Source organism: Vicugna pacos, chromosome X (assembly GCF_048564905.1).
Source record: "Vicugna pacos chromosome X, VicPac4, whole genome shotgun sequence".
NCBI classification, from domain to species: domain Eukaryota; kingdom Metazoa; phylum Chordata; class Mammalia; order Artiodactyla; family Camelidae; genus Vicugna; species Vicugna pacos.
The window spans coordinates 40,593,696-40,617,931 of NC_133023.1; the positions used below are offsets into that span (position 1 = coordinate 40,593,696).

At 39.0% G+C, this 24,236-nt stretch overlaps 1 protein-coding gene across 1 annotated transcript in view; it reads right to left on the minus strand.

Annotated features, from left to right (window-relative positions):
* The window catches only part of DGKK (diacylglycerol kinase kappa), a 141,631-nt gene that overhangs the window by 14,313 nt on the left and 103,082 nt on the right, over nucleotides 1–24,236 (minus strand). The window contains exons 9-18 of the mRNA XM_072956510.1: nucleotides 19,555–19,738; nucleotides 18,722–18,830; nucleotides 17,821–17,960; nucleotides 16,826–16,907; nucleotides 7,186–7,277; nucleotides 6,221–6,320; nucleotides 5,045–5,261; nucleotides 3,243–3,347; nucleotides 2,692–2,788; nucleotides 1,027–1,134 (exon numbers count right to left, since the gene is read on the minus strand). Coding sequence (XP_072812611.1) covers nucleotides 1,027–1,134; nucleotides 2,692–2,788; nucleotides 3,243–3,347; nucleotides 5,045–5,261; nucleotides 6,221–6,320; nucleotides 7,186–7,277; nucleotides 16,826–16,907; nucleotides 17,821–17,960; nucleotides 18,722–18,830; nucleotides 19,555–19,738 — 1,234 coding nt within the window. The remainder of the gene's footprint in view (nucleotides 1–1,026; nucleotides 1,135–2,691; nucleotides 2,789–3,242; nucleotides 3,348–5,044; nucleotides 5,262–6,220; nucleotides 6,321–7,185; nucleotides 7,278–16,825; nucleotides 16,908–17,820; nucleotides 17,961–18,721; nucleotides 18,831–19,554; nucleotides 19,739–24,236) is intronic.

Consider the following 24,236-nt stretch of genomic DNA (forward strand, 5'->3'; position numbering starts at 1 on the left):
TTTTTAAAAATGGTGCTGTGGTAATTGGATGTCCATGTGCAAAAAGATGAACGTAGACTCTTACCTCAGACTATACACAAAGATTAAGTCAAAGCAGACCACAGACTTAAATGTAAGAGCAAAAACAAAAACAAAAATTTTGGAAGAAAACATAGGAGCAAATTCTTAAGATCTCGAGTTAGGCAAAGATTTCTTAGATATGGCATCAAAAGCCTGGTCTGTAAAAACAAATGATCAATTGGAACTCATCAAAATTCAAAACTTTTGTATTTCAAAAGATACTATTTTAAAAAAAATGAGAAGACAAGTGACAACAACAAAAAATGATAAGCAACTGGGAAACAATGTTTGTAAAAAAAAACATATCTGATAAAGTACTGCTTCCTCAACCCAGGCCTGCTCTGAGAAAGAAGTTCTAGGGACAGGTGGTAGGGGTGGTGGTGTTGGGTAAAGGGCATGCTTCTTTTTACTTGTAGTCTCAATTTCCGACAAGAACTCTGAGGCTGCCTTAGGGTATGTCTCTAATGCAAAAATATCAGAAGGTGCCAAGTAGGCCAACACTGGATGGGGTAAAATCAGTAGGTCCAGGGGAACCAGGTTAGGAACACTAAGAACCAATAGGGTGATCTTTGATAGTTTGCAGTCTTGCCTAGCAAAAACAGACCTGAAACCACTATTAGGACCCCATCAAGTTCTCAGCGACAGAACAAAGATAGCCCATTTGCTGAATCGAGTCAATGCAATCTGTTTTCAGTAACAGTAACATAGCTGGGTTTACACAGCAGTCTCCAGGTCAAGACTATGTATGAAGGCAGCTCCAAATTCAAGATGCCAATGCTGAGTCCTCACATATCCGGCCAACATTTGGGCAAGTTATCCCACTAGGCTAACCTTGGAACCCATGTGTTTTTACTTCCAAAGGACAAACCTCTTTCTGATGCTGGTCTGCGAGGTAGGGGATGTAGGAATACATGTGTGTATGTGATTTGGGGTTGGCATGTAGGGTGGGGAGTTTCTTTTCCTTACTTGTATTGTCCTGGGTGCTCATCTCTTCTGGTGTTGAATTCCAGAGAAATTTTAGCATCTAGTCCAATTCCAAAATAGTTGTTCATGACACACTTTTCTTTGAAGCGTCTGAAATTAACCAAAGGGAAGAAGGGAATAGACATTGGTGCAGGAAATAAGTGCTTTTATCATTGAGCGGCAGACTATATCTGCATGATGGAAAACCGCTGAGGGGAGGCCTCCTGTACATTGGGAACAAGGCTTAATGTTCTTGAGAGGCACATGTAGATGTCTGATTGTGTTAACAACTAGCTTGTTAGCTGTAAGAGAGGACACCCAGCCAGTTGGGAGGATTCAATGGGATTGGGACTCATAATAAAGAAGTCATCTTTGTAGGCTGTCCTGTATGAATGGCCAGTATTTTCCCTACACATAGTAAAGGGAAATAAGAGTCATGAACTTATTCCCATAAAATACTTTTAAAATCTCAGCTAAAAAATATATGATGAGATTAAAGTCTGCAGTACTGTTCTCAGAGGTGTCTGAACTCCTTTGTAGCACTTTCACATCAAAGGGCAAAGTGACTACACATTTGAGGGAAAGAAAACTGATAAAAGAGGGTATATATATACACATACACACATACACACATACATACATACATACATACATACATACACAACAACAACAAATATCCAAGCAGTTTTTTTATTCTTCTGCATCCATCCACTAAAATCAGTAGTGTACTGGAGCTACTTCAGGTCATCTTATAAACTGATATGCCTATTACTTTCCAACTTTGCATTCGATGACGGTATATCAGTAGCTTGAAATAGGCCATGATGTGAGGGTTTACACCAGGAATAAATCAGGCCCCCCCCGACTGCCCTGAGAGCTGGTTGTTTAACATTTTTCAGCACACCATTGATCAAAACTCATTAGGTAGGTCCATTGAAGCCTCAGACATGAGCTTAAGCCAATGGTAAGGTAGAGGGAAATGGGAATTGGATATAGGAGCTTCAGAAACTTAAATAATTGTTAGCTGTGACTTTCCTTTGAGAAACTGAAAATAGGTACACTTTAACTACTTAATCATAGGGTTTTTCATTCATGACTAAACTGACCTTACATCTCTTACGTGAGATTTGCCTCCCTTGACCACAGACCAGAAATTGAGGTTCCTATAACTGATATAACTGATCTTCTTAATAGAACTCAAAATGAGTGGATGTGATGAACCGTGGCTACTGGGAAAATTCTAAAGAGACAGGGCTACTGAGACGGATGTCTTTAGATTTGCTACCTAGTCCCCTAAATGCCTACTTTTTTCTTAGCATCTCCAATCATTTACTGTTAAAGGCAACAGTGAAAAACAGGTCCTTAGAGATGAAATGAAATTATGTTTATAATAATAATAACAATAATAAGCAACAACCTAACTTTGAGTGCCAAACACTGCCCAATGCAAGTACTTTGGGTATATAAACTCAAAAAATACAGGAAACCTATGTGGCAAGTTCTACAATTATCTCTATTTTATACATGAGGAAACAGAAACTTGGTTCAATTATTTGCAGTCATGCAACTAGAAAGTAGAGTCAGCATTTGACTCTGTGTATCCTTAGATTATTCTCTTAACCAGAAAAAGGACAAAGCCACAACAAGGTGATAGGCCTAGATACTTACATAGTTTCAGGTGTAAAATATAAGTGCTCCAAATTGAGGTTATCTAGATCTTCACTTTTGAGAGAAGATATAGAAGACAAAGTACCAAGACAAGAACCTGGACACAAAAGACATTACCTTGGTATCAGATATAAACAAGAAAGCCCTTCCCATGACTTGCATTATACCCTACTTTCTCTGTTGGAGCAGAGTCAAGCTCAATGACTTTCTTCTAAATAATATTCAGGGTTTTCATTCCAAAGAGGGATCATCTTGGATGGACAGGGACTTCCACTGAGAGAATAGCAAGACTGGGATGCTTGCTTGCTGGCAGTGGAACAGCTTTAAATTTGGGGTTTCAACAGGCCAGCCTTTTCAAAGTATCTAACGGGGTCATTACTTCTGGACATAGGCATGGGATCTTATAGTGTGAGCTTTCTGGAGAAGATGGATGGATATCTACTGCAGAGTAGGATTATGGCTAAAGGGAGATGCATGAAAACACACCTTTATTCTCTGGGAACTAGAAGACAGAGATGAAGCTTAGAATAAAAGAAGAGAAAGATCCTTACGGTGTCTTGGGCTCATCTGGGTAACATCTTCTGAGTCATCTTCCAGGAAGAAAGTTGAACTAAAGTTCTTGACTGATATTGTCTGTCGGCTTTGCTCATCAAGAACTATAAAGAAAAAGTGGAAGGAAGGAAGGGGGGAAGGGAGAAAGGAAGGACAGAAGGAAGGAAGGAGGAAGGGAGGGAGGAAAGAAGGAAGAAAGGGAAGGAAAGGAGGGAGGGAGGATTGGTCACATTTCTTGAGCATCTCTTTTGTTTAGTTTATACCAGTCAGTGTGTGGGAAGACAACAGAGACTCCCATTTGATCATCACCTCTCCTCCATGATGCTGTTTGTGGTTTCACCTTTCTCACAGTATTAGCCCCATGTCTCTTTATATCCATGCCTGAGCTTTCTCTGTTTTGCTTGTTGCTCTTTTTCTATCACCCAGTAAACATGGTTATGAGTAGAAGCTCGGGGCCAGGGGAAGGGGGGACAGGGTGGGAAACCCTCTGCTCCTCTACCTCCATTCTCACCTCTTTTGTTAATTCATTTACTCATGTGACTTTTCTTCTTTTTTGGGGGGATAATTAGGTTTTTAAAAATTTTGTTTTTATTTGAGGTACTGGGGATCGAACCCAGGGCCTTGTGCATGCTAGGCATGCACTCTACCACTGAGCTATACCCTCCCCACACCCATGACTTTTGTTCTAAATGTAACCTTCTAGGACCATGCCATTCTTTCACTCAGGTGTCTCACCAATACCCAGAATATCTGAGAAGGCTCCTTCCTTTCACCAGCCTATATATTGTATAGCTCAGGGGCTCATCCTATGCCAAAGCTCATAGGTTCAATCCTTTCCCTACCTTTCTCTGTTCCATGGCCATGAACTGCACTTCTAAATCTGATTTATGTATTGATGGAGCAGACTGAGGGTTAGCTGTGAAAGGGTCATGGCTACATCAGATTAATCTGATCCCTGCTACTTGGAAACTACCTAAAGAAATAGAGGCTGTTTAATTCTTTCACAGTGGAGAAGGGAGATTTCCTTTTTTCCCTGGAAACTTGGCTGAGGTTGTACTGAAAGGTACCAAGGCAGGAGAATGTACCACAGCTAAAAGTCAAAGGCCAGCCAAAGGGACTTCCTTGCTACATGGACTTCTGCTCAATCTATCCAATAGCTCAGGTAGAATGCACTTGGTGTTATACCATTTTCTACTCTGTTTTTCAAAGAAGCATTGTGGAGAAGAAGTGGGAACCAAAATGTTAAATTAAGAAGTTGGAGAAGTCAAAAGAGCTTTCATACTGTGTTGGAAGCTTGCAGATTGTCATGAGTTATGGGAAATTCAGTCAATGCCAGAGCTGCCGGGACCACTCTCAGGGCCCTTGTGCCTGATTAATACTGGTTAATACATGCAGAGATGAACACTATTTTCTTTCTAAAATCGTCATAGGCTCAGTGGTTGGAAGGGAACAGGAGCAGGTGGAAAAAAATTCCATGGCTGGAGGTGGAAGCTGACAAGAGCTATGAGCCAAGCCACTTAGCAGCTGTAATTGTTTAGGATGAGTGTTAGTTCCAAAAATAAATAAGTAGCAAGAGTTGAGTGCCTGGGAGGTAGGAGGAGCCAAAGGCGCAGCTTATCAAGACAGACTTTTCAAATCATCAGAGCCTGAGGACTTCATTTGGATGCTATGTGAATGCAGAATCTAGTCAGGTTTTCATGGTGGTGTCAAATGGCTGACCCAGAGTGAGGAAGACAAGTAAACTATCCACAGGAACCTTCTCTCACCTCTACCTCAGTCACTACAGCCCTGGGACCCTTACCTTGTTTGACTTGGAATATGATGAGTTTCAAGGACTCCTGGAGATTCTGGGCCTTTGTGGCCAGCTCCAACTTGCACTTGGCTATGTGGTCTATCTGGGGGACAAAGGGCTTTCCATCTGCCTTCGCACTGTCTGCATATGCTGCACTCTTCTCAACTGCTGCATCCTCAGCCAGGATATCAATCAGGACACTAAGCTTGTCATACATCAAGTCGCTCTGTATGGGGAGGGAGACAGAGCATTGTTATGAGGGATTAGTGCTTGAAAGGACAGAATGAGGAGTCAGATGGTATGGGGAGAGGAGGGGAGGCTTAATAGTTGGCCAGGAACATTGAGCATAGAAAGCTACAAGTGGGATGGAGAAAGTTTGGGGAAAGAACTACTTGGGTAGATGTGATAAGATAACCCAAGGATATTGGTGGGGGGGGTCAAAGAAACATTATTTGTTTCTGAGCAGCTGCAGGCATAAATGTGTGTTGGCTAATCTTATGTCAGAATGGCCTGTAAAATTATATGTAACATGACAAACTTGAGGAAAGAGAAATATGTCTGGATTGACATTTTCATGAACATGCTCCTGTGGATGTGGATGTGGCTCTGCATGGGTGCCTGGTGTCTGCCTTTGTCTGTGTGTATGTTTGAGGGTGTACTGTGGGATTATGGCTTGATTCCCAGCTCCATCACTTAATAGTTTGTGAACTGAGGCAAACTGCTTACTCTCTTTGTGCTTTTATATTCTAGGGCAGTTGTGAAGATTAAATAAATTAATACATTATAAGTGCTTAGAATAGTTCCTGGCACAGAGTATGTGCTATATATGTGTTAGCAATTATTGTTACTGTTGTTGTTATAGAAGAGCATGTGGGTGTATTGTTAGTATATACTTGTTTATATTTTCAAGCATGTTCTGGTATACAACCACGTGCATACCTGCTTGATGTATACTTGTGTCTAGGTGTGGACAGATGTTTGACATCTGCTTAGGTACATGGCATGCAAAGTGCCACTCTTTATTTGGTGAAAGATAGAAGTTTGATGTGGATTTTCTCTGTCAGGGAGGCTTACTAGCTGCTCCTCCTTGCCCTTTTACAATTCCCAGCGAGAGGCACGTTTGCTTTTATTAAAAATGGAGCTCTCGTGCCACAAAGAGTACAAGACAAAAAGATGGAAACTTACTTTCAAAATCACAGACTCTATTGCTGTATTGTTCTGTTTTATCCGGCTCCAGGCCTTTACAATATCAACCACAAAATCTTCCACTGCTGAGCACAGGAATCTGGAAAGATAAGATAGATGGCACAATGTGACATAGACCATGAAGTCCAGAGCCTTTCTCTCTTATAATGTCATTAGTTTCCATCTTCCTCCTTCTCCATCTCTATTTCCTGATCTCTCCTTCCTCCCTCTCCCTCTGCTCCTACTCCCTCTCCACTCTTTGCTTACTCTGCTTCTTCCTGTGCATATGGTGAAACATGCCAGTACCTGAGAGAGTTTAACATTTCTTAACCCAAATTCCGAATTTCCAGAAAGCAGAATTCAATTGGTCCAACTTTGGTCAGGATTTCATCCTGGGTCAAATCAGGTACGGTTCAAGGGCCCAGCTAATTTAGTACAAACATAATGACATTTGTATGACTGTCCCTGTATGGGAGTGTTTCTCAAAGGAGAATATGGTAGACTTATCAGGAACCCTCCAGAGTCCCAGGAGGAATGAATGACCTACATATTTAGAAAGAGAGAATATGTTGCTCAGGTTATGAGAAAGCAGCTATATTAGGTACTACAGAGACCTTTCCAGGTATTAGATGGAAAGCAAGGTTCCTACTGTAGAGAGCAATGCTGTGCTCTTGAATAGTATTGAACATTGTGTTTCCCTTCTTGTAACCCTTCTTCCAAATCTATGGCTTACAAATTTTGTCTTTTTGGAGTAGGAGGAGCCCTCACTCTAATCTCATCTTTTTTTCCCCCTAAGCTTTCCATTCGGGAGGTTTGAGTTGGGAGAAATCTGATTGGGGAAGGTAAACATATGCTTTCCTTGGCCTCAAAACCCTAAGCTATTAAAATGAGCCCCATCTGTGACTGAGGAACAGCCCCTGAGGGGCAAAAACACCCCAAAGCTTGAGAGCCAAAGGAAGACTGACCTGGTTGCGATGATCATCTCTGTTGGGTACTTGGCCTTCAGGATTTTGTTCAACTCAGTGGTTGCAGATTCTAAGTGTTGGATAGCAGCAGCCTAGGGGGAAAGGGAGTGTTCATCCCTGAAGTCTTAGCACTGTGACATAGTGTGCTACCCATCACAGCCCTCTCAATATTTCTTACTGATGTCTTACCAGCAACTCAACTGCCTCTCTGAAAATAATCACAATTAAAGAATTCTTGTTGAAGATCTCCACAGCTAATCTTAGACCTGTGGTCATTTTAAAAATAAGAGACATATATATTGTTTCCTCTCATTTAAATTAATACTCAGAAACTTATATGAAGGAGGTATTATTCCAATGTTTCAAATGAACAAACAATCTCATATTACATAACTAGTAAATAATACATCTGTGATTTGAACCCACATCTTTCCAACCAGAGTATCCCCTCTTATATATAATATTAAAAATAATAATACCATCCACTTACATAGTATTTACTATGGGCTAGGCTCTGTTCTATGGGCCAGGCTCTGTTCTAAGATATGCATATTTTTCAGCTAATCTTTATAACAATCCTATGAAATAGAATTATTATCCCCATTTCACAGAACAAAAAACTGAAGCACAGGAAAGGGAGAGCTGATAATTGGCAGAACCAGGATTCAATTCCGGGTAGTCTGGCTCTTGAGTCTGCAGTCCTAACTATAACTTTTACTCATCCCTCTCCATCACCCACTACATTCAAACATCTACCAAGTCTTGATGATTCCATCCCTTCAATATGTTTTAAATATGTCCACTTCTCCTTATCCTTGTTACCACTTCATCAGTCCAAATTACCATCATCTTTTGCTTGGGCAGTTACAGCACCAACTATCTTTTTTCCTTGCCTCTAATCTTTATTCCTTCAATTGTTTCTCCACATATCATGGAAATATTCTGATAGATATATAATATATAGCAGATAGATGAAGTGTAGTGAAATACTAATGGTAGAATCTACCATTTAAAATTTCTTATATGTTTGAAATTTTCAAAATAAGAGAAGAAAAATCCTTCTATAATTCTCATTGCTCTTAGGATAAAAGTTCAAACTTCCTGGAAGAAGAGATCAAAATGGCACATTAAGAAGACATGGAACTCACTGCCCTGCCATGAACACATCAAAAGTACATCTAAATGTGGAGAAATTATCACCAAAAACTAACTGGAGACTGGTAGAAAGACTTTTGTACAACCCAGGCTGTAAGCAAGATCCACATGGAGTCAGGTAAGAAGGGAAAAGAAGCAATGAGGTTGAGACCTGTGCCCCAGAGAGGACACAGTAGATGGAGGGGATTACAAAGGCAGAGAGCCTCCCTGGTGAGCGAGCAGTTCAAGCCACATACTAGGCACCACATTCCTGGGGTCCAATACCGGGAAAACAAGTCCCCCTTAGCTGGTTAGAAAACCTGTGTGACTAACATGAGGGCTGTAAGAAACCTAGACACCAAGGGACTCAAATCAAGATGGTAGAGTAGGAGGACATGGAACTCACCTCCCCTGATGAACACATCAAAATACATCTACATGTGGAACAATCTTCACTGAAAACTAACAGGAAACTGGCAGAAAGACTCCTGTACAACCAAGGCTATAAGATAGATACATACAGTATCAGATAGAAAGGGAAGAGAAATGATCAGGTTGGGACCTGTGCCCCAGGAGGGGACTCAGAGGAAAGGGGAGATTACATGGACAGACACCCTCCCTGAGGAATGAGCAGTTCAAGCCACATATTGGGCACCCCAGTCCAACAAAGGGAAGACAAGCCCCCTTGGCTGGTTGGAGGAATGGTGGGACTAATAGGAGGGCTGAGCTGTGAAAATCCTGGGCATAACATCCATTCATGGTAAAGAGTCTCATCAAAGTGAATATAGAAGGAACATATCTCAACATAATTAAGGCCATTACAATTAACCCACAGCCAACATCATACACAATGGTGAAAAGCTGAAAGTCTTCCCACTAAATTCAGGAACAAGACAAGGATGCCCACTCTCACCACTTCTGTTTAACAAGTACTGTAAGTTCTAGCCACAGCAATCAAAGAAGTAAAAGAAATAAAATCATCCAAATTAGAAGGGAAAAGATAAAACTGTCACTATTTGCAGATGACATACTTTATATAGAGAACTCTAAAGTCTCTGCCCCCAAATATTAGGACTAATAAATGAATTCAGTATTACTATACAGAAATCTATTGCATTTCTATATACCAATAATGAAATACCAGAAAGTGAAAGTAAAAAAAAAAAATCACCCTGTTTAAAATCATACCAAAAAGAATAAAATACCTAGGAATATACTTAAGCAAGGAAGTGAAAGACCTATACTCTGAAAACTGTAAAAGACTGATGAAGGAAATTGAAGATTATTCAAAGAAACAGAAAGATATTCCATGCTCTTGGATGGGAAGAATTAATATTGTTAAAACGGCAATAGAACCCAAAGCAATCTACAGATTTAATGCAATCCCTATCAAAATACCAATGACATTTTTCACAGAACTAGAACAAATAAGAATCCATATGGAATCACAAAAGACCCCAAATTGCCAAAGCCATCTTGAGAAAAAAGAACAAAGCTGGAGGTATAACTCTCTCAGACTTTAGAATATACTACAACGACACAGTAATCAAAACAGCATGGCAAAAACAAAACAAAAACAAAAACAAAAAACAAAAACAAACAAACAAACAAAAAAAACCAAAAAAAACCCAGCATGGCATTGCTACAAAAACAGACACCCAGATAAATGGAGCAGAACAAGGAACCCAGAAATAAACCCATGCAGCTATGGTCAATTAATTCATGACAAAGGAGGCAAGAATATACAATGGAGAAAAGACAATCTCTTCAGCAAGTGGTACTGAGAAAACTGGACAGCCACATGTAAAACAATGAGATTAGAATATTCCCTCAGACCATATAAAAAATAAACTCAAAGTGGTTCAAAGACCTAAATGTAAGCCATGCCACCAAAAAACCCCTAGAAGAGAACATAGAACACTTGTTGACAAAAATTGTAACATTATTTATTTTTGGATCAGTCTCCCAAGGCAAAAGAAATAAAAGCAAAAATAAAGAAATAGGACCTAATTAAACTTGAAACTTTTGCACAGCATAAAACATTCATTAAAACAAAAATACAACCTATGAAAGGGGAGAAAATATTTGGAAATGATGTTGCCAACAGGGGTTAATATCCAAAATATACAGACAACTCAGATAACTCAATATCAAAAAAAGAAACAATCCAATCAAAAAATGGGCAGAAGACCTGAATAGACATTTTTCCAAAAAAGACATACAGATGGCTAATAGGCACATGTAAAGATGCTCAACATCACTAATTATTAGAGAAATGCAAATCAAAATAACAATGAGATCAACTCACACCTGTTAGAATGGCTATCATCAAAAGTCTACAAATAATAAATTGCAGCAAGCATGTAGAGAAAAGGGAACCCTTGTACACTGTTGGTGGGAATGTAAATTGGTGCAGCCACTATGGAAAACAGTATGGAGGTTCCTCAAAAAAAAGTATATGTATATATACCAAATTCTTATACATATCATATCTTAATACATACACACACAAAATGGAATATTAGCCATAAAAAAGAATGGAATCTTGCCGTTTGCAGCAATGTGGATGGACTTAGAGAATATTATGCTTAGTGAAATAAGTCAGAAATAGACAAATACTGTATGATATCACTTACATGTGGAATCTAAAAAATACAAATGGACATATGTATGCAACACAAAAATAGACTTACAGACATTGTGTTTACTGAAGGGAAAGAAGAGAAGAAGGGCAAATTAGGGTATGGAATTAACAAATAGAAAGTACTATGAATAAAATAGATAAGCAACAAAGATATACTGTATAGTAAGGCAATTATAGCCATTATCTTGTAATAACCTACAATGGAGTATAATTGCAAAAGTATTGAATCACTATCCTATACAATATAATATTGTAAACCAACTATACTTCAATAAAAACAATTTTTTAAAAGAAATAAGTATAGGAAAGGAAAAATCCCATTAATAAAGGCAAATACATGGTAAAGGCTGAAGATCAACTACTTATATAAACTAGTACAATGAGTAAAAGAAGAAAAATTGTAAAATAAATTATAAATACAATAATCAGTAAAGGGGTAAACATGAAGTGTAAAATATGACATCAAATTACAAAGTGTTGTGGGGAAGGAGTAAAAAAGGTAGATCTTTAAGAATGTGTTTGAACTCAAAGGACTACCTGTTTAAAACAAATAGATATAGATGAACATATATGAACCCTATGGTAACCAAAATTTAAAAAATCTGTAATAGATTTACACACAAAAAAGAGAAAGGATTCCAAAAACAACACTATAATCATCAAATCTCAAGGGAAGAGCACAAAAAATAAGGGATAAAAAAGAATGACAAAACTCCCAAACAACTACCAAAATGGCAATAAGTATATAATTATCAATAATTACTTTAAATGTAAATGGACTAAACAATCCAATGAAAAGACAGAATGGCTTAATGGATACAAATACAAAACACATATATCAAAAAATACATATATACATATATATGCACAAAATGCCTACAAGAGATTCACTTCAGATCTAAAGACAGACATACACTGAAAGTGAGAGACAGTCTCTTCAACAAGTGGTTCTGGGAAAATTGGACAGCGACATGTAAAACAATGAGATTAGAACATTTCCTCAAACCATATACAAACATAAAGTCAAAATGGTTAAAGACCTAAACGTAAGGCCTGAAACCATAAAACTCCTAGGAGAGAACATAGGCAGAACAGTCTTTGATATACATTGTAGCATGCTAAGCCACAAAACAAACCTCAGCAAATTTAAGAGGCTAGATATTATATCAAGCATTTTTTTCTGACCACAACAATATGAAACTAGAAATCAATTACAGGAAGAAAAGTGAAAAAACACAAACATGTGGAGACTAAACAACATGATACTAAAAAACAAAACAAAACAAAAAACAATGGGACAATAATGAAATCAAAGAGGAAATCCAAAAATACAAATGAAAATGGAGTCAAAACTTTCCAAAATCTGTGAAATACAGCAAAAGCAGTTCTAAGTGGGACTTTTACAGTGATAGAGGCCTACCTCAAGAAACAAGAGAAATCTCAGATAAACAACTTATCCTACCACCTAAAAGAATCAGTAAAAGAACAAAGCCTCCAATGTCAGTGGAAGAAAAGAAATAACACAGATCAGAGAGGAAATAAATAAAATAGAGTCCAAAAACAACAGAAAAGATCAACAAAGCCAAAAGCTGGTTCTTTAAAAGGATAAAATTGATAAAGGCTTTAGTGAGGCTCACTAAGAGGAGGAGAGAGAGGACCTAAGTAAACAAAATAAGAAATGAAAGAGGAAATGTAACAAACACAACCGCAGAGATTAAAAAAATAGTAAGTGAATACTATGAACAGTTATATGTCAACAAACTGGACAACCTAGAAGAAATGGACAAATTTCTAGAAATATACAATCTTCCAAGACTGAATCATGAAGAAATAGACATTCTGAACAGACTAATCACTTTTGATTACAAAAATTTGATTTTGTAATTAAAAAAAGTTCCCAGTAAACAAAAGTCCATAACTGGATGGCTTCATAATGAAGTTGAACCAAACATACAAAAAAGAGTTAATACCTATCATCTAAAACTATTCCAAAAAACTGAAGAGAAAGGAACACTTACAAATTCATTCTATGAGGCCACTATTACCCTGATATCAAAACCAGACAAAGACACCACAAAAAAGAAAATTACAGTCCAATATCTTTGATGAATATAGATGCAAAAATCCTCAACAACATATTAGCAATCAAATCCAATAACATATAAAATAATCATACACCATGATCAAGTTGGATTTATTCCAGGTTCACAAGGGTGGATCAACATTCACAAATCAATCAATGTGATATACCACATTAACAAAAGGAAAGATAAAAATCACATGACCATCTCAGTAGATGCAGAAAAGGTGTTTGACAAAATTCAACATCCATTCATGATAAAAACTCTCATCAAAGTGGCTATAGAGGGAAAATATCTCAACATAATTAAGGCCATTACAATTAACCCACAGCCAACACCATACTCAGTGGTGAAAAGCTGAAAGCCTTTCCTCTAAAATCAGGAACAAGACAAGGATATCCACTCTTGCTACTTCTATTTAACATATTATTAGAAGGCCTAGCTGCAGCAATCAGAAAAGAAAAAGAAATAACAGCATCTAAATTGGAAGGAAAGTGGTAAAACTGTCATAATTTGCAGATGACATGATACTATATAGAGAGAACTCTTAAGTCTCCACCAAAAAACTATTAGAATAAATGAATTTAGTAAAGTTACAGTATACAAGATTAACAGACAGAAATCTGTTGCTTTCCTTTATGCTAATAATGAACTATCAGAAAAAGAAAGCAAGAAAACAATCCTGTTTAAAATTACATCAAAAAGAATAAAATACCTAGGAATAAACTTAACCAAGGAAGTGAAAGACCTATACTCTGAAAACTATAAAACAGTGATGAAGGAAATTGAAGATGATATAATGAAATGGAAGTATATCCCGTGTTTAGGATTGAAAGAATTAATATTGTTAAAATGTCCATAGTAGCTGAAGCAACAGATTTAATGCAATCCCTATCAAAATACCCAGGATATTTCTCATAGAACTAGAACAAATAATCCTAAAATTTATATGGAACCACAAAAGAACTGGAATTGCCAAAGTCATCTTGAGAAAAAAGAACAAAGTGGGAAGTATCACACTCTTTCACTTCAGACTATACTACAGAGTTACAGTAGTCAAACAGCATGGTATTGGAATAAAAACAGACACATAAATCAATGGAACAGAACAGAGAGCCCATAAATAAATCCACACACTTATGGTCAATGAATCTACAAAAAGGAGGCAAGAATATACAATGGAGAAAAGACTGTTTCTTCAATAACTGGTGCTGGGAATACTGGACAGCTACATGTAAAAGAACAAAATTAGAACATTTTCTCATACTATATACAAAAATAAACTAAAAATGGATTAAAAACCTAAATGTAAGACCTGAAATCACAAAAATCCTAGAACATAGACTGAGAACAAAGGCTGTATACTCTTTTACCTAAATCACAGCAATATTTTTTTCAGATCTGCCTCCTAAGGCAAAAAAAACAAAAAGAAAAATAAACCAATTGGACCTAATTAAACTTGAAAGCTTTTGCACAGCAAAGGAAACCACTGATAAAATGAAAAGGCAACCTACTGAATGGGAGAAAATATTTGCACATGATATGACCAATAAGGGGTTAATATCCAAAATGTATAAACAACCCATACAACTCAACATCAAAAAACCATACAACCCAATTAGAAAATGGGCAGAAGACCTGAATAGACATTTTTCCAAAGAAGATATACAGATGGCCAACAGGCACCTGAGAAGATGCTCAACATCACTAATCTTCTGATCAATGCAAATAAAAACCACAGTGAGGTACTCACACCTGTCAGAATGGTGACACCAAACAAGTGTTTGTGAGGATATTGAGAACAGGGTACCCTAGTACACTGTTGATGGGAATGTAAATTGGTGTAGCCACTATGGAAAACAGTATTTCCTCAAAAAACTAAAAATAGAACTACCATATGATCCAGAAATTCCACTCCCAGGAATATATTTGAAGAAATAAAAACACGTAATTGAAAAGATACATGTACCCCAGTTTTATTAGCAGCATTATTTATAATGACCAAAACATGGAACATATCCACCAACAAATGAATGGATAAAAAAGTGGAATGTATGTATGTGTGTGTGTGTGTTTATACTGAAATTTTACTATTTATAACAACATGGATGAATCTAGAGGGTATTATACTTAGTGAAATAAGTCAAACAGAGAAAGACACATACTCTATGTTACCTATATCTGTGGGATCTAAAAAATAAAACAAAAGGATGAATATTACAAAACAGAAATGGACTCACAAATAAGAGAACAAACTGGTGGTTACCAGTGGGGAGAGGGAAAGTGGGAAGGGCAAGGTAGGGGTATGGGATTAAGAAATATAAACTACTGTGTATAAAATAAATAAGCAATAAGGATATATTATATGGCACAGGGAAATATAGCTATTATTTTGTAATACCTTTAAAATATTGAATCACTATGTTGTATATCTGACACTAATATATTGTAAATCAACTAAAATTTTTTTACAAGTTTAAACTTCTGCTATGGTTTACCAGGTCTTTCCTGGCCTGGCCCCTGATTACTTTTCCAGCCTCATCTTTGGTCACTTTCCCTGCATACCCACTCCCTGGCACCTATGCCTCAGCCACTACAAATATATTTATGTTCTGTGAATACTACTTGCTGTCTCTTTCCTTTGTAACAACACACATTGTTCCATCTGTCTGGAACAGGCCTCTTCTTTCTTATTATCCTGATTAACTCCCTTTGGTCCTTGTATCTCTTCCAAAATGTCACTTCTTCTGGGAAGTTTTCCCTGATTTCACCGAGACTGGGCTAGGTACACCTGCTGGGTATTCCCATTCCCCTCTATTTCCTTATATACTAACACTCATACTACTTTATCAAATTATTTTTCTACCACTGCAAGTAGACTATGAGCTCCAGGACAGCATTGACTGTATCATTCTTCTTTACCAATTAGCATATAAGAACAGCTCCTAGAACAGTATCTCACACATTGTGTAGTTAATCCATAAATATTTTCCATAAATTATTTTATGTTTTACAGTAAGGACTTTGAATTTATTTTTCTTTAAGTTGCTTGTAATTTATGTTATTACAAATAGTTCTAATAAACATATTTTTCATCCTTTTTTTAATTTTTAAAATTTTTATACAATTTTAAAGGTTACTTTCCATTTACAGTTATTACAAAATATCAGCTATATTCCCCAAGTTGTATAATACATCCCTGAGCCTATCTTACAGCCAGTAGTTTGTACCTACTATTCCCCTGCCCCTACGTTGTTCTCTGCACCACTGGTAACCACTAGTTTGTTCTCTATATCTGTGAGTCTGCTTCTTTTACATTACATTCACTAGTTTGTTGTATTTTTCAGATTCCACATGTAAGTGATATCGTACAGTACTTATTTTCCCCTGTCTGACTTATTTCAGTTAGCATTTTCACTTACGCCCTCCAAGTCCACCTGTATTGCTGCAAATGGCAAAACTGGATTTTTAAAAAATGGCTGAATAGTATTCTGTTATATATATATATACCACATCATCTTTATCTATTCATTGTTGATGGACACTTAGGTTGTTCCATAAATATTTTGAGTGAATAAATAATTAAATGGCTGACCAAATTATAGCTCCCAACACCTAACACAATTTTTGGTAAATAACTGCTGATTGAAATGTCCCCAATCCTCAATGATCTCCTCCTCTTCAAACCCATGGACAATACAAAAGCCTCTCTCTGGGTTTTGCCTATTATTTCTATGTGTAATAAAGATATTGGCCTGAATTATAGGTAGGCAGTAGTTACCTCAAATCGGGGTACGTCCATTTCAACTTGTCCTCTTAGCAATGGGGTTTGTCTGGGAGTCTCACGGATCATCACACTCCATCTAAAATGAAGTTTAAAGAAAGATCTTGAGGGCTCTGTTTCATTAAAGACTGGCATCATGCTTCACATGCCAAGAAAGAGGTCAAAATGTTTTATGTGGTGGGGCATGATGAGTGGTAGGGCATGTACAAGCTATCTCCGGTCACCTGATCTCAAGGTGTACCCCAAGAGGGACCTCTGCCTCATGACTTCTCAAGGCCAGTGTGATGGAAGGAATTCCATCACGGAGTTCACAGAGAGCTGTGCTTCTCAAGCAGTGGTAACTATCAAGATGATCTCAGGTACTTTTGTAAAAGACACATACCAGGGCCCAATCCAAGAACTACTGAATATTTGTGGTAGGGCCCAGCTTGGTACCTTGAAAAAGCTCCCCAGGATATCTTTCTGAGCAGCCATAAATCAAATACTATGCCCCTACATAGAAAGTCTTTCTTAGAAGATTGGAGGGCAATAACTCTCTCTTCTCTAGAGCACAGATAATCTAGGCCTATTGTTTATGAACCCTCATTGTTTTCAGTTTCTTTGAGAACCTAATGAAGCCATAGAATAGTTTCTATACTATCCTAGAATAGACTAGAAAGATGGAAACTTTCTCAAGGAAAAAAAATATGCTTACACAGATAATTAGCTTTGCACTTTGAGGGAGGTTAACAGAACCCTTGAACTTTACCAATGGGGTTCCTGCTCTAGGATCTTATAAATTTGAAGAGGGGATTCAGTGATGTTTAAAGAATACATGGTAGACCTTGGCTTCTTAATAGACAAGGTCCCCAAGATTTCCCTGTACTGAAGCCAGAAAGGCAATGAGGCTCTGTGAGGGAGTTTGGAGCATTCCTGATTGAGATGATGTAACTGGGAGTAACTGGCATGGGACTGGAAGAGCCACAACAGCCTGAGATCTTTCAGCCACTCACCTGTCTAGAATCCTCACACTAGCTTGCTCCACTCTGTTGAGGATGTTCAGAGGCGACTTGTTTTTGTTCCAGAATGCACCCCAGCCTAGGACACGGGCCAGATCATTACCGGTTCCAAGCGGGATGACTGCCAGCTGACACTGCAAGAACAAAATCAAGTACCCTTTTCAGACAATCTTACCACGATCCAACCATAAAAGAACACAGCAGGTGCTATCTGGGAAAGAATATGGTCTCAAAGCCAGTGGCATTAAGGGACTTCTGATTTTAGGAAGATGCTTGATGTTGAGTAAAATTTTCCCTAAGGAATTAGGTCTTGGCAATACAGAACCTACTCAGTAAGGGGAAAAGTTGTTGGAATATGCCAATATTTATAGCCATGCTTATAAAAGAGAAATATAGCCACAAATTTCTATCTAGGCTGGGCCAAGGAGGTGAGATGCTTCAAGGAGACAAAGCTCCTCAGGCAGAAGGGCAGGGGGCTGCTTACAGAGATGGGGGAGAGGTAGAGGAATGTTTCTGCTACTCTTGAGACTTCAGGGAAGAAAATCAGTGGCCTCAGGAGGGGTAGGGAATTGGGGGCTGAATGCTTCCTGATGCCACTTCTATTTTGCTTTCTTTCCTACACTTCAAGTCCTTACTTTGGGACTTGGGGAACAGAACACTGCTCATTTTTTTCTGCTAACTTTTTCATTTCTCCTTCCCACAGATAGACAACCAGAAAATGGTATAGATGAGCAGGCTTAGATTGCGAATCTACCAGTCAGGTTGACTATGAAACCAGTAGGAAATGTGTATTTTTCAGACAAGGAGAGTAAAGACCAGGGACTCCTTGGGATAAGCAGTTCCACCCCCCAGTACCTCTAGCATGGAGTCTAAGCTAAGTCAGCTAGGGACTCACCTTTTCATGTAATCCAAAGGCATCAATCAAAGATAAGACCCAGCTCACGCTGCCATCTCCACCACAAACCACAATGCGAAAGCGAGCAAAGTTCTTGAACATGCAGAGCCTGGAAGAAAGAGAGGGAAAGGGAGTCATTTAATGAACTGATGAGTTTTACAACTCTTTCCTACAATGTGCTAGGGCCAAGGACGGCTGCTTCTGCACCCTGCTAATAGGCTACCTGCCTTCTTTCCTTTAACCCCTATCTCTCTTCTTTTCTCTTAACCCCTAAGATCATAATCAGTTCTCCCACACGTAATCCTGGCAGTCAGGCCTCAACTCAGCCTGACTCTTCTGTGCCCAACCTTGTTCTGGAAGCTACTAGCCACCTAGCCAAATCTACTAGCTGAGGCCCAGGAAGAATGCCTTGCACAGTGGCCAGTGGGTTCACAGAAACCAGGACTGAACAGACAGACGGTCCACAAATAAAACAGGCCTGTAGTAGAGATATATCTACTTGGCCCTGGGAAAAAGAGAGAATGAGTGACAGGAAATGTGGACAGCAATATCCATTTGTCTCCTCCTCTAAGTCAGGAGACATAGTTTTACCTCTTCCAACTGGAGAAGGTGAAGGAAATCTAAGAGTAGGACATCTTGAAAGGATTTCTGGGAGAGGGCTATAAGTTCTCCAGCCATCCACCTGAAAAGTTGTGTCTGTGTTCTGACTTGAGAAAAGAGATCTTTCTTGCCCAGGTCCTAGAACTAATTCCAGGGAGCCTAACCTAGTCTAGAATGCATACAAGGGGGAGTCCCTTCTATAGACCCAACCATATCCCATACCCCATGCTTACCCGGCTTCAGGTCCACCCTTCGACAGGTCAAACACTTGAGATGGGTTAAGGTATTGCCTGAATTTCCGGAGGAAGACGATCCCTTGGTGATCGCCGCTTTTGGAGTTGATGAAGATGAGAAGGGGACATGAACAGGCTGAAGACCAATCGAGATTCCAGAAGTCTGAAGATACTACTAATTGGCCTAATACATGCACACAACAGAAAGAAGAGGGAAAAAAAGAGAAAAGGGCTGTTGAGATGGAAGCAAGGCATGACTTAGCATCAAATTTCACAGACTTTTTAAGAAACAGCTTTACTGTGGTATCACTGATATACAAAGAACTGCACATATTTAATGTGTACAGTTTAATGAGTTTAGACATACGCCAACACTCATGATACCATCACCACAATCAAGGTAATAAGGAATCCAACACCTCCCACAGCTTCCTTGTGCCTCTAAGACTGAGGACCAGAGGGGAAATCAAGACATAATCCAAAGGGGCTTTTATTTAAAAAAAAATAACAGCTGGTCTTTGCCCAGCTGTTGCCAGGCAACCAACATTTGCTGAGCAACTACTACGTGCCAATCATCATGCTAAATACTTCTAGGGGTCAATCCCTAGCCCTTAAGCTGGGGAGAAAGCCTCATACACAAGAGTATGTTGGAACACAAGGAATAAGAAAATTGGTGCCACAACCAAAGATCAATAAAATGCCAAGGGGAAACTGAGGAAGGAGAAGGTAGAGAGCCCAGGATGGGGATTGGTGCACCAACTAGTCCTCTCTCTACCTAGGATATCTCAGTTCTCACACTGAGAAGATACCAGGTCAGGAGAAATGTGGAGGAAAGGCTGCCTTTTAGCCAGGAGCTAATGGTAGAACATATCAGTGTGGGGTGAAGAGGGGAATTTTAGTTACTCCTCAAAGGCTCTGGCAGAGTCATCTAAGTTATCATACCAACTTTTAGGGGGAAACAAGACTATAGGGAAATTGTCTGGACAAGAGAGAGGCTTTTAATAATCCCCAACACTGAAGTTCCCCGTAGAGAAGTGAAGTTATAGCAGTCTAAATTGCCAAAGCCTGCCAGCTCATGCTGAGTCATACAGCCTGTTGGCAGGGAGACTGGCAGTGAGCAATGGACTCACAGGAGATGCTAAACAAATCGTGAGCTCCCAAAGCTCTGAGCTCGTGACTTGCCAGGGATGCCCTGGCAAAAATAAATGCAAAGAGGAAAAAGCCTGTGGCTTGCTCCTGAATCGGGTGGGTCAGGGGAGGGAGGTGGGTGGAAATGGCCCATTTGTTGTAGCCTGGGTGAAAGGGAGCCTGAAGAAAGACTGCTCACTTGAGTGGACTTCATGGTTGTTTTACCTGGAAAAATCTAAAGCAGGCTTCCTCTCTGGGCCAAGTTCTACTTACTGGCCAGCAAAGCTTGAAGGCATCCTAGCCAGTCATGCACCAAACTTTCAGGGCTTGCTAGGGCTCATAGCTACAAGAGGGGGCTGCTATGTCCCTTTAGTAGCATAGCTTGGAAATAATTACTCTACCTGAACACCTTATCCCAAAGTAGTACACTTTTCAACATTTTTGTTTTGTTTTGTCTTGGTTTTTTTTGGAAGGAGGGAGGTAATTAGGGGTTTTTATTCATTTATTTTAATGGAGGTACTGGGGATTGAACCCAGGACCTTGTGCATGCTAAGCATGTGCTCTATCTCTGAGCTATACCCTCTCCCCAACATTTTTTTTTAACAAAAGGTAATATGTTAACACAATGGTAGTTAAGACATTAACTCATTCATTCATTCAACAAATATGTATTGAGGGCATTCTCTATGCCTGTCCTTGTTATGTTCTGAGAATACAGTGGTGGACAAGATAGAAACAATCTTTGCTCTTATGGAACCTACATTTGGAAGGAGACAGACTATGACAAAAATATAGAAAATAATTTGATACGAAGGAAAATAAAGCAGGAAAGGGATGGAGACTGAAGGTGGCATTATTTTAGACAAGGTGGTAAGGGATAGCATCTCTAGGGAGGTGATATTTGAGATGAGACTTGAATGAAGTGAGGAAGTGAGCAATGCAGATATCTGGGGGAAGAGGTTTTTTTGGGGGGTGGGTGGATGGAAGAATAAGTGCTAGGATCCAGAGAAGGAGGGTTACCTGGGGTGTCTGAGGACAGGGAAGAGAATAGCATGGCTGCTGTGGAGTGAGTGAGGGAGAGAGTGACAGAAAATGAGATCAGGGAGGGGGCAGAAGCCAGATAAAATGACAACAAGATGTTAGAGGAAACAGTTTAAAAAGAAGGGGGAAACTATTCAGTATGGAATTGAAACATTAGGGGTCAGATCTTAAGATATATGAAGAAAATAGTCAAAAGTTGGGATCTTTTTATGTTCTTGCTCCCCTGCTAACCAACAATGCAGGCTCCAACTCATAGCCTGGCCTGTCTTCTCCTTTGTCTTAGAACATGATTCTGCTTGTGCTTCCCTTCCTTACTCAACAACCTCTTTGTCAACATCCTGCAGGTGAGTGTGGCACTTCCGGTCTGTACCCCAATTAAAGGATTCATGGGAACAGCTTCCTGACAACATCTAGTGGATATGTCACACATGCTTGGAAGCAAGACTCCCCCTGCCAGAGGTCCTGAAACAGACCTGTCTATGCCCCCAATGTTTTTTTTTTTAACAGTGTCAGAGGTCCTTTGGGTTACTTCTCTAAAAGTGAGGTGGCAGTAGCCCTGAGTCCAACTATTGTGAGCTATTTGTGCCAAGGTTTCCTCATCGGATAAGTGGGTTATTCAAAAAACTAAGATATTGCCCAATGTTTAGAAGTTAGGTGTTACACTGATGAGAAAAGGAAATATAAACTGGCTCATAAAGGTGAAAAGATGAACAAACTAATTCTGCAGTGGACTTCTACAAGACAATGCAGCTGTGTGCCACAGCTGGTTGCCCTCCAGGTTTATTTATTAACAAAAAGCAAACATCTTAACTTTGTTGGGTGTTCATCTCTCCCTGGGTACAACAGCATCATGTTGCAATTATTAATAAAATAATCCAGGGTGGGGATAGAAAGCTTCTAGATAAAAAGAAAATTCTGTAATTTAGGCAACTCAGACTTCAGTATAAAACATAATTGGGTCACAGATGGAAAGACAAGGAGAAGCAGCACTGACTGGAAGCCATTCCCAGGAGACTACAAGGGTGGCTCCATCTAGCATTTCCCCCCAGAGTCAGGGGACATCTGAATTAGAGCAAGGCCAAGTTGGTCAAGAAAATCCTATGAACAAGGTAACAAAAATGGATGGTACTGTGGGCTGGAATATAGCAATGGATTCATAGCCAACTAAATGATCATGCCCACAAGGTTGCTTTATAACAGGCTGATGTTCATTGTAAAGGAATGTCCTGTACTATTCAGAATTTTAATCAATTAAAATAAAAACATAGAAGTCTAGCTTGTCAAATTTGAAGCACCCAAAGCGGGAGAGAGAGCCACCGGATGATAGAATCAAGATTGAAAAATGACCGTAACAGGCAGTCGGGTCAAAGTCAACAAGCTGAAAAGGGGATAAATGTGAAGCTTGGCCTTTAGGCTCAAGGATGTAAATTGCAGCAGAACAGGACAATAGAAACTTGGCTTGGCAGCATCAAGTGTGAAAAGGGCTTAGGGGATTCAGCTGACTTTAAGCTTCAGATGAGTCAACAGACTGGAAGAGCCTTTCAAAAAAAAAAAAAAGCTCATGCTTCTTTGAGCTACAGTAATATAATCACAGTGTCCCAAACCAACGAGCCAACAGTCCCTCTCAAATTTGTTCAGTTCATACCACAGAAGGATGTTAAATTAGCATACAGGTGGCTTACTGTTCCTCATTTAACCCTCATAATGAACCTGAGTATAACTTTTATTCCCTATTGGCAGAAAACAAATGATACATGAGGCACAGAGAAGCTAAGTAACTTGCCCAAGTTCACACAGTTAGTAAAATGATGGAATTTGCTCCAGGGGGATGGAGTCCTCCAGGAGATTGCTCTGGGGACTTTTTAGAAATGTAAATTCTTGTGCCCTACCCAGATCTACTGAATCAAAAGCTCTGGGGGTAGGGCCTAGAAATCTGTGTTTTAACAAGCCTTCTGGATGATTCTAGTGCATTCTCACATTTGACAAACTGCATTATACTCTTTTGCCCCCATATGAATAAGGGATGCTGTCTTGGTCATACATATCCTGACTACATTATAATTCATCAATATATGTCTCCCACTCCAGACTGTGAGTTCTCTGTATCCCTAGCACTTAACTCAAACCAAGATACATGATATATGCACAGTCAAGATTTGTTACATGAATTCATTAATCCAGTTACTGAATACTGCCTATAGGTAAGGCTCAGTGATAAGCAATCTAGAGAATAAGCTATGACTAAATCTTAGACAGTGAGTTTTGAATATTGAGTGTTCAAATATTTGAGTAGATGCATCACTGAATGAGGGACATGTGTCTGTGCATGTCATTATGGGGACATATGACTATGCTTTCCTGCAGAAAACTGTGTGAGTGGCTCATTCCATGTACCAATGTCTGTCTGTATCTGTGTTGGGGTTGAGAAATTAACTAGAAGAGACTAGAGTGGCTCAGAGTGTGTGTACACGTATGTGCACACATGTACATGTGTGCTATGTCTAGTTCTAGAA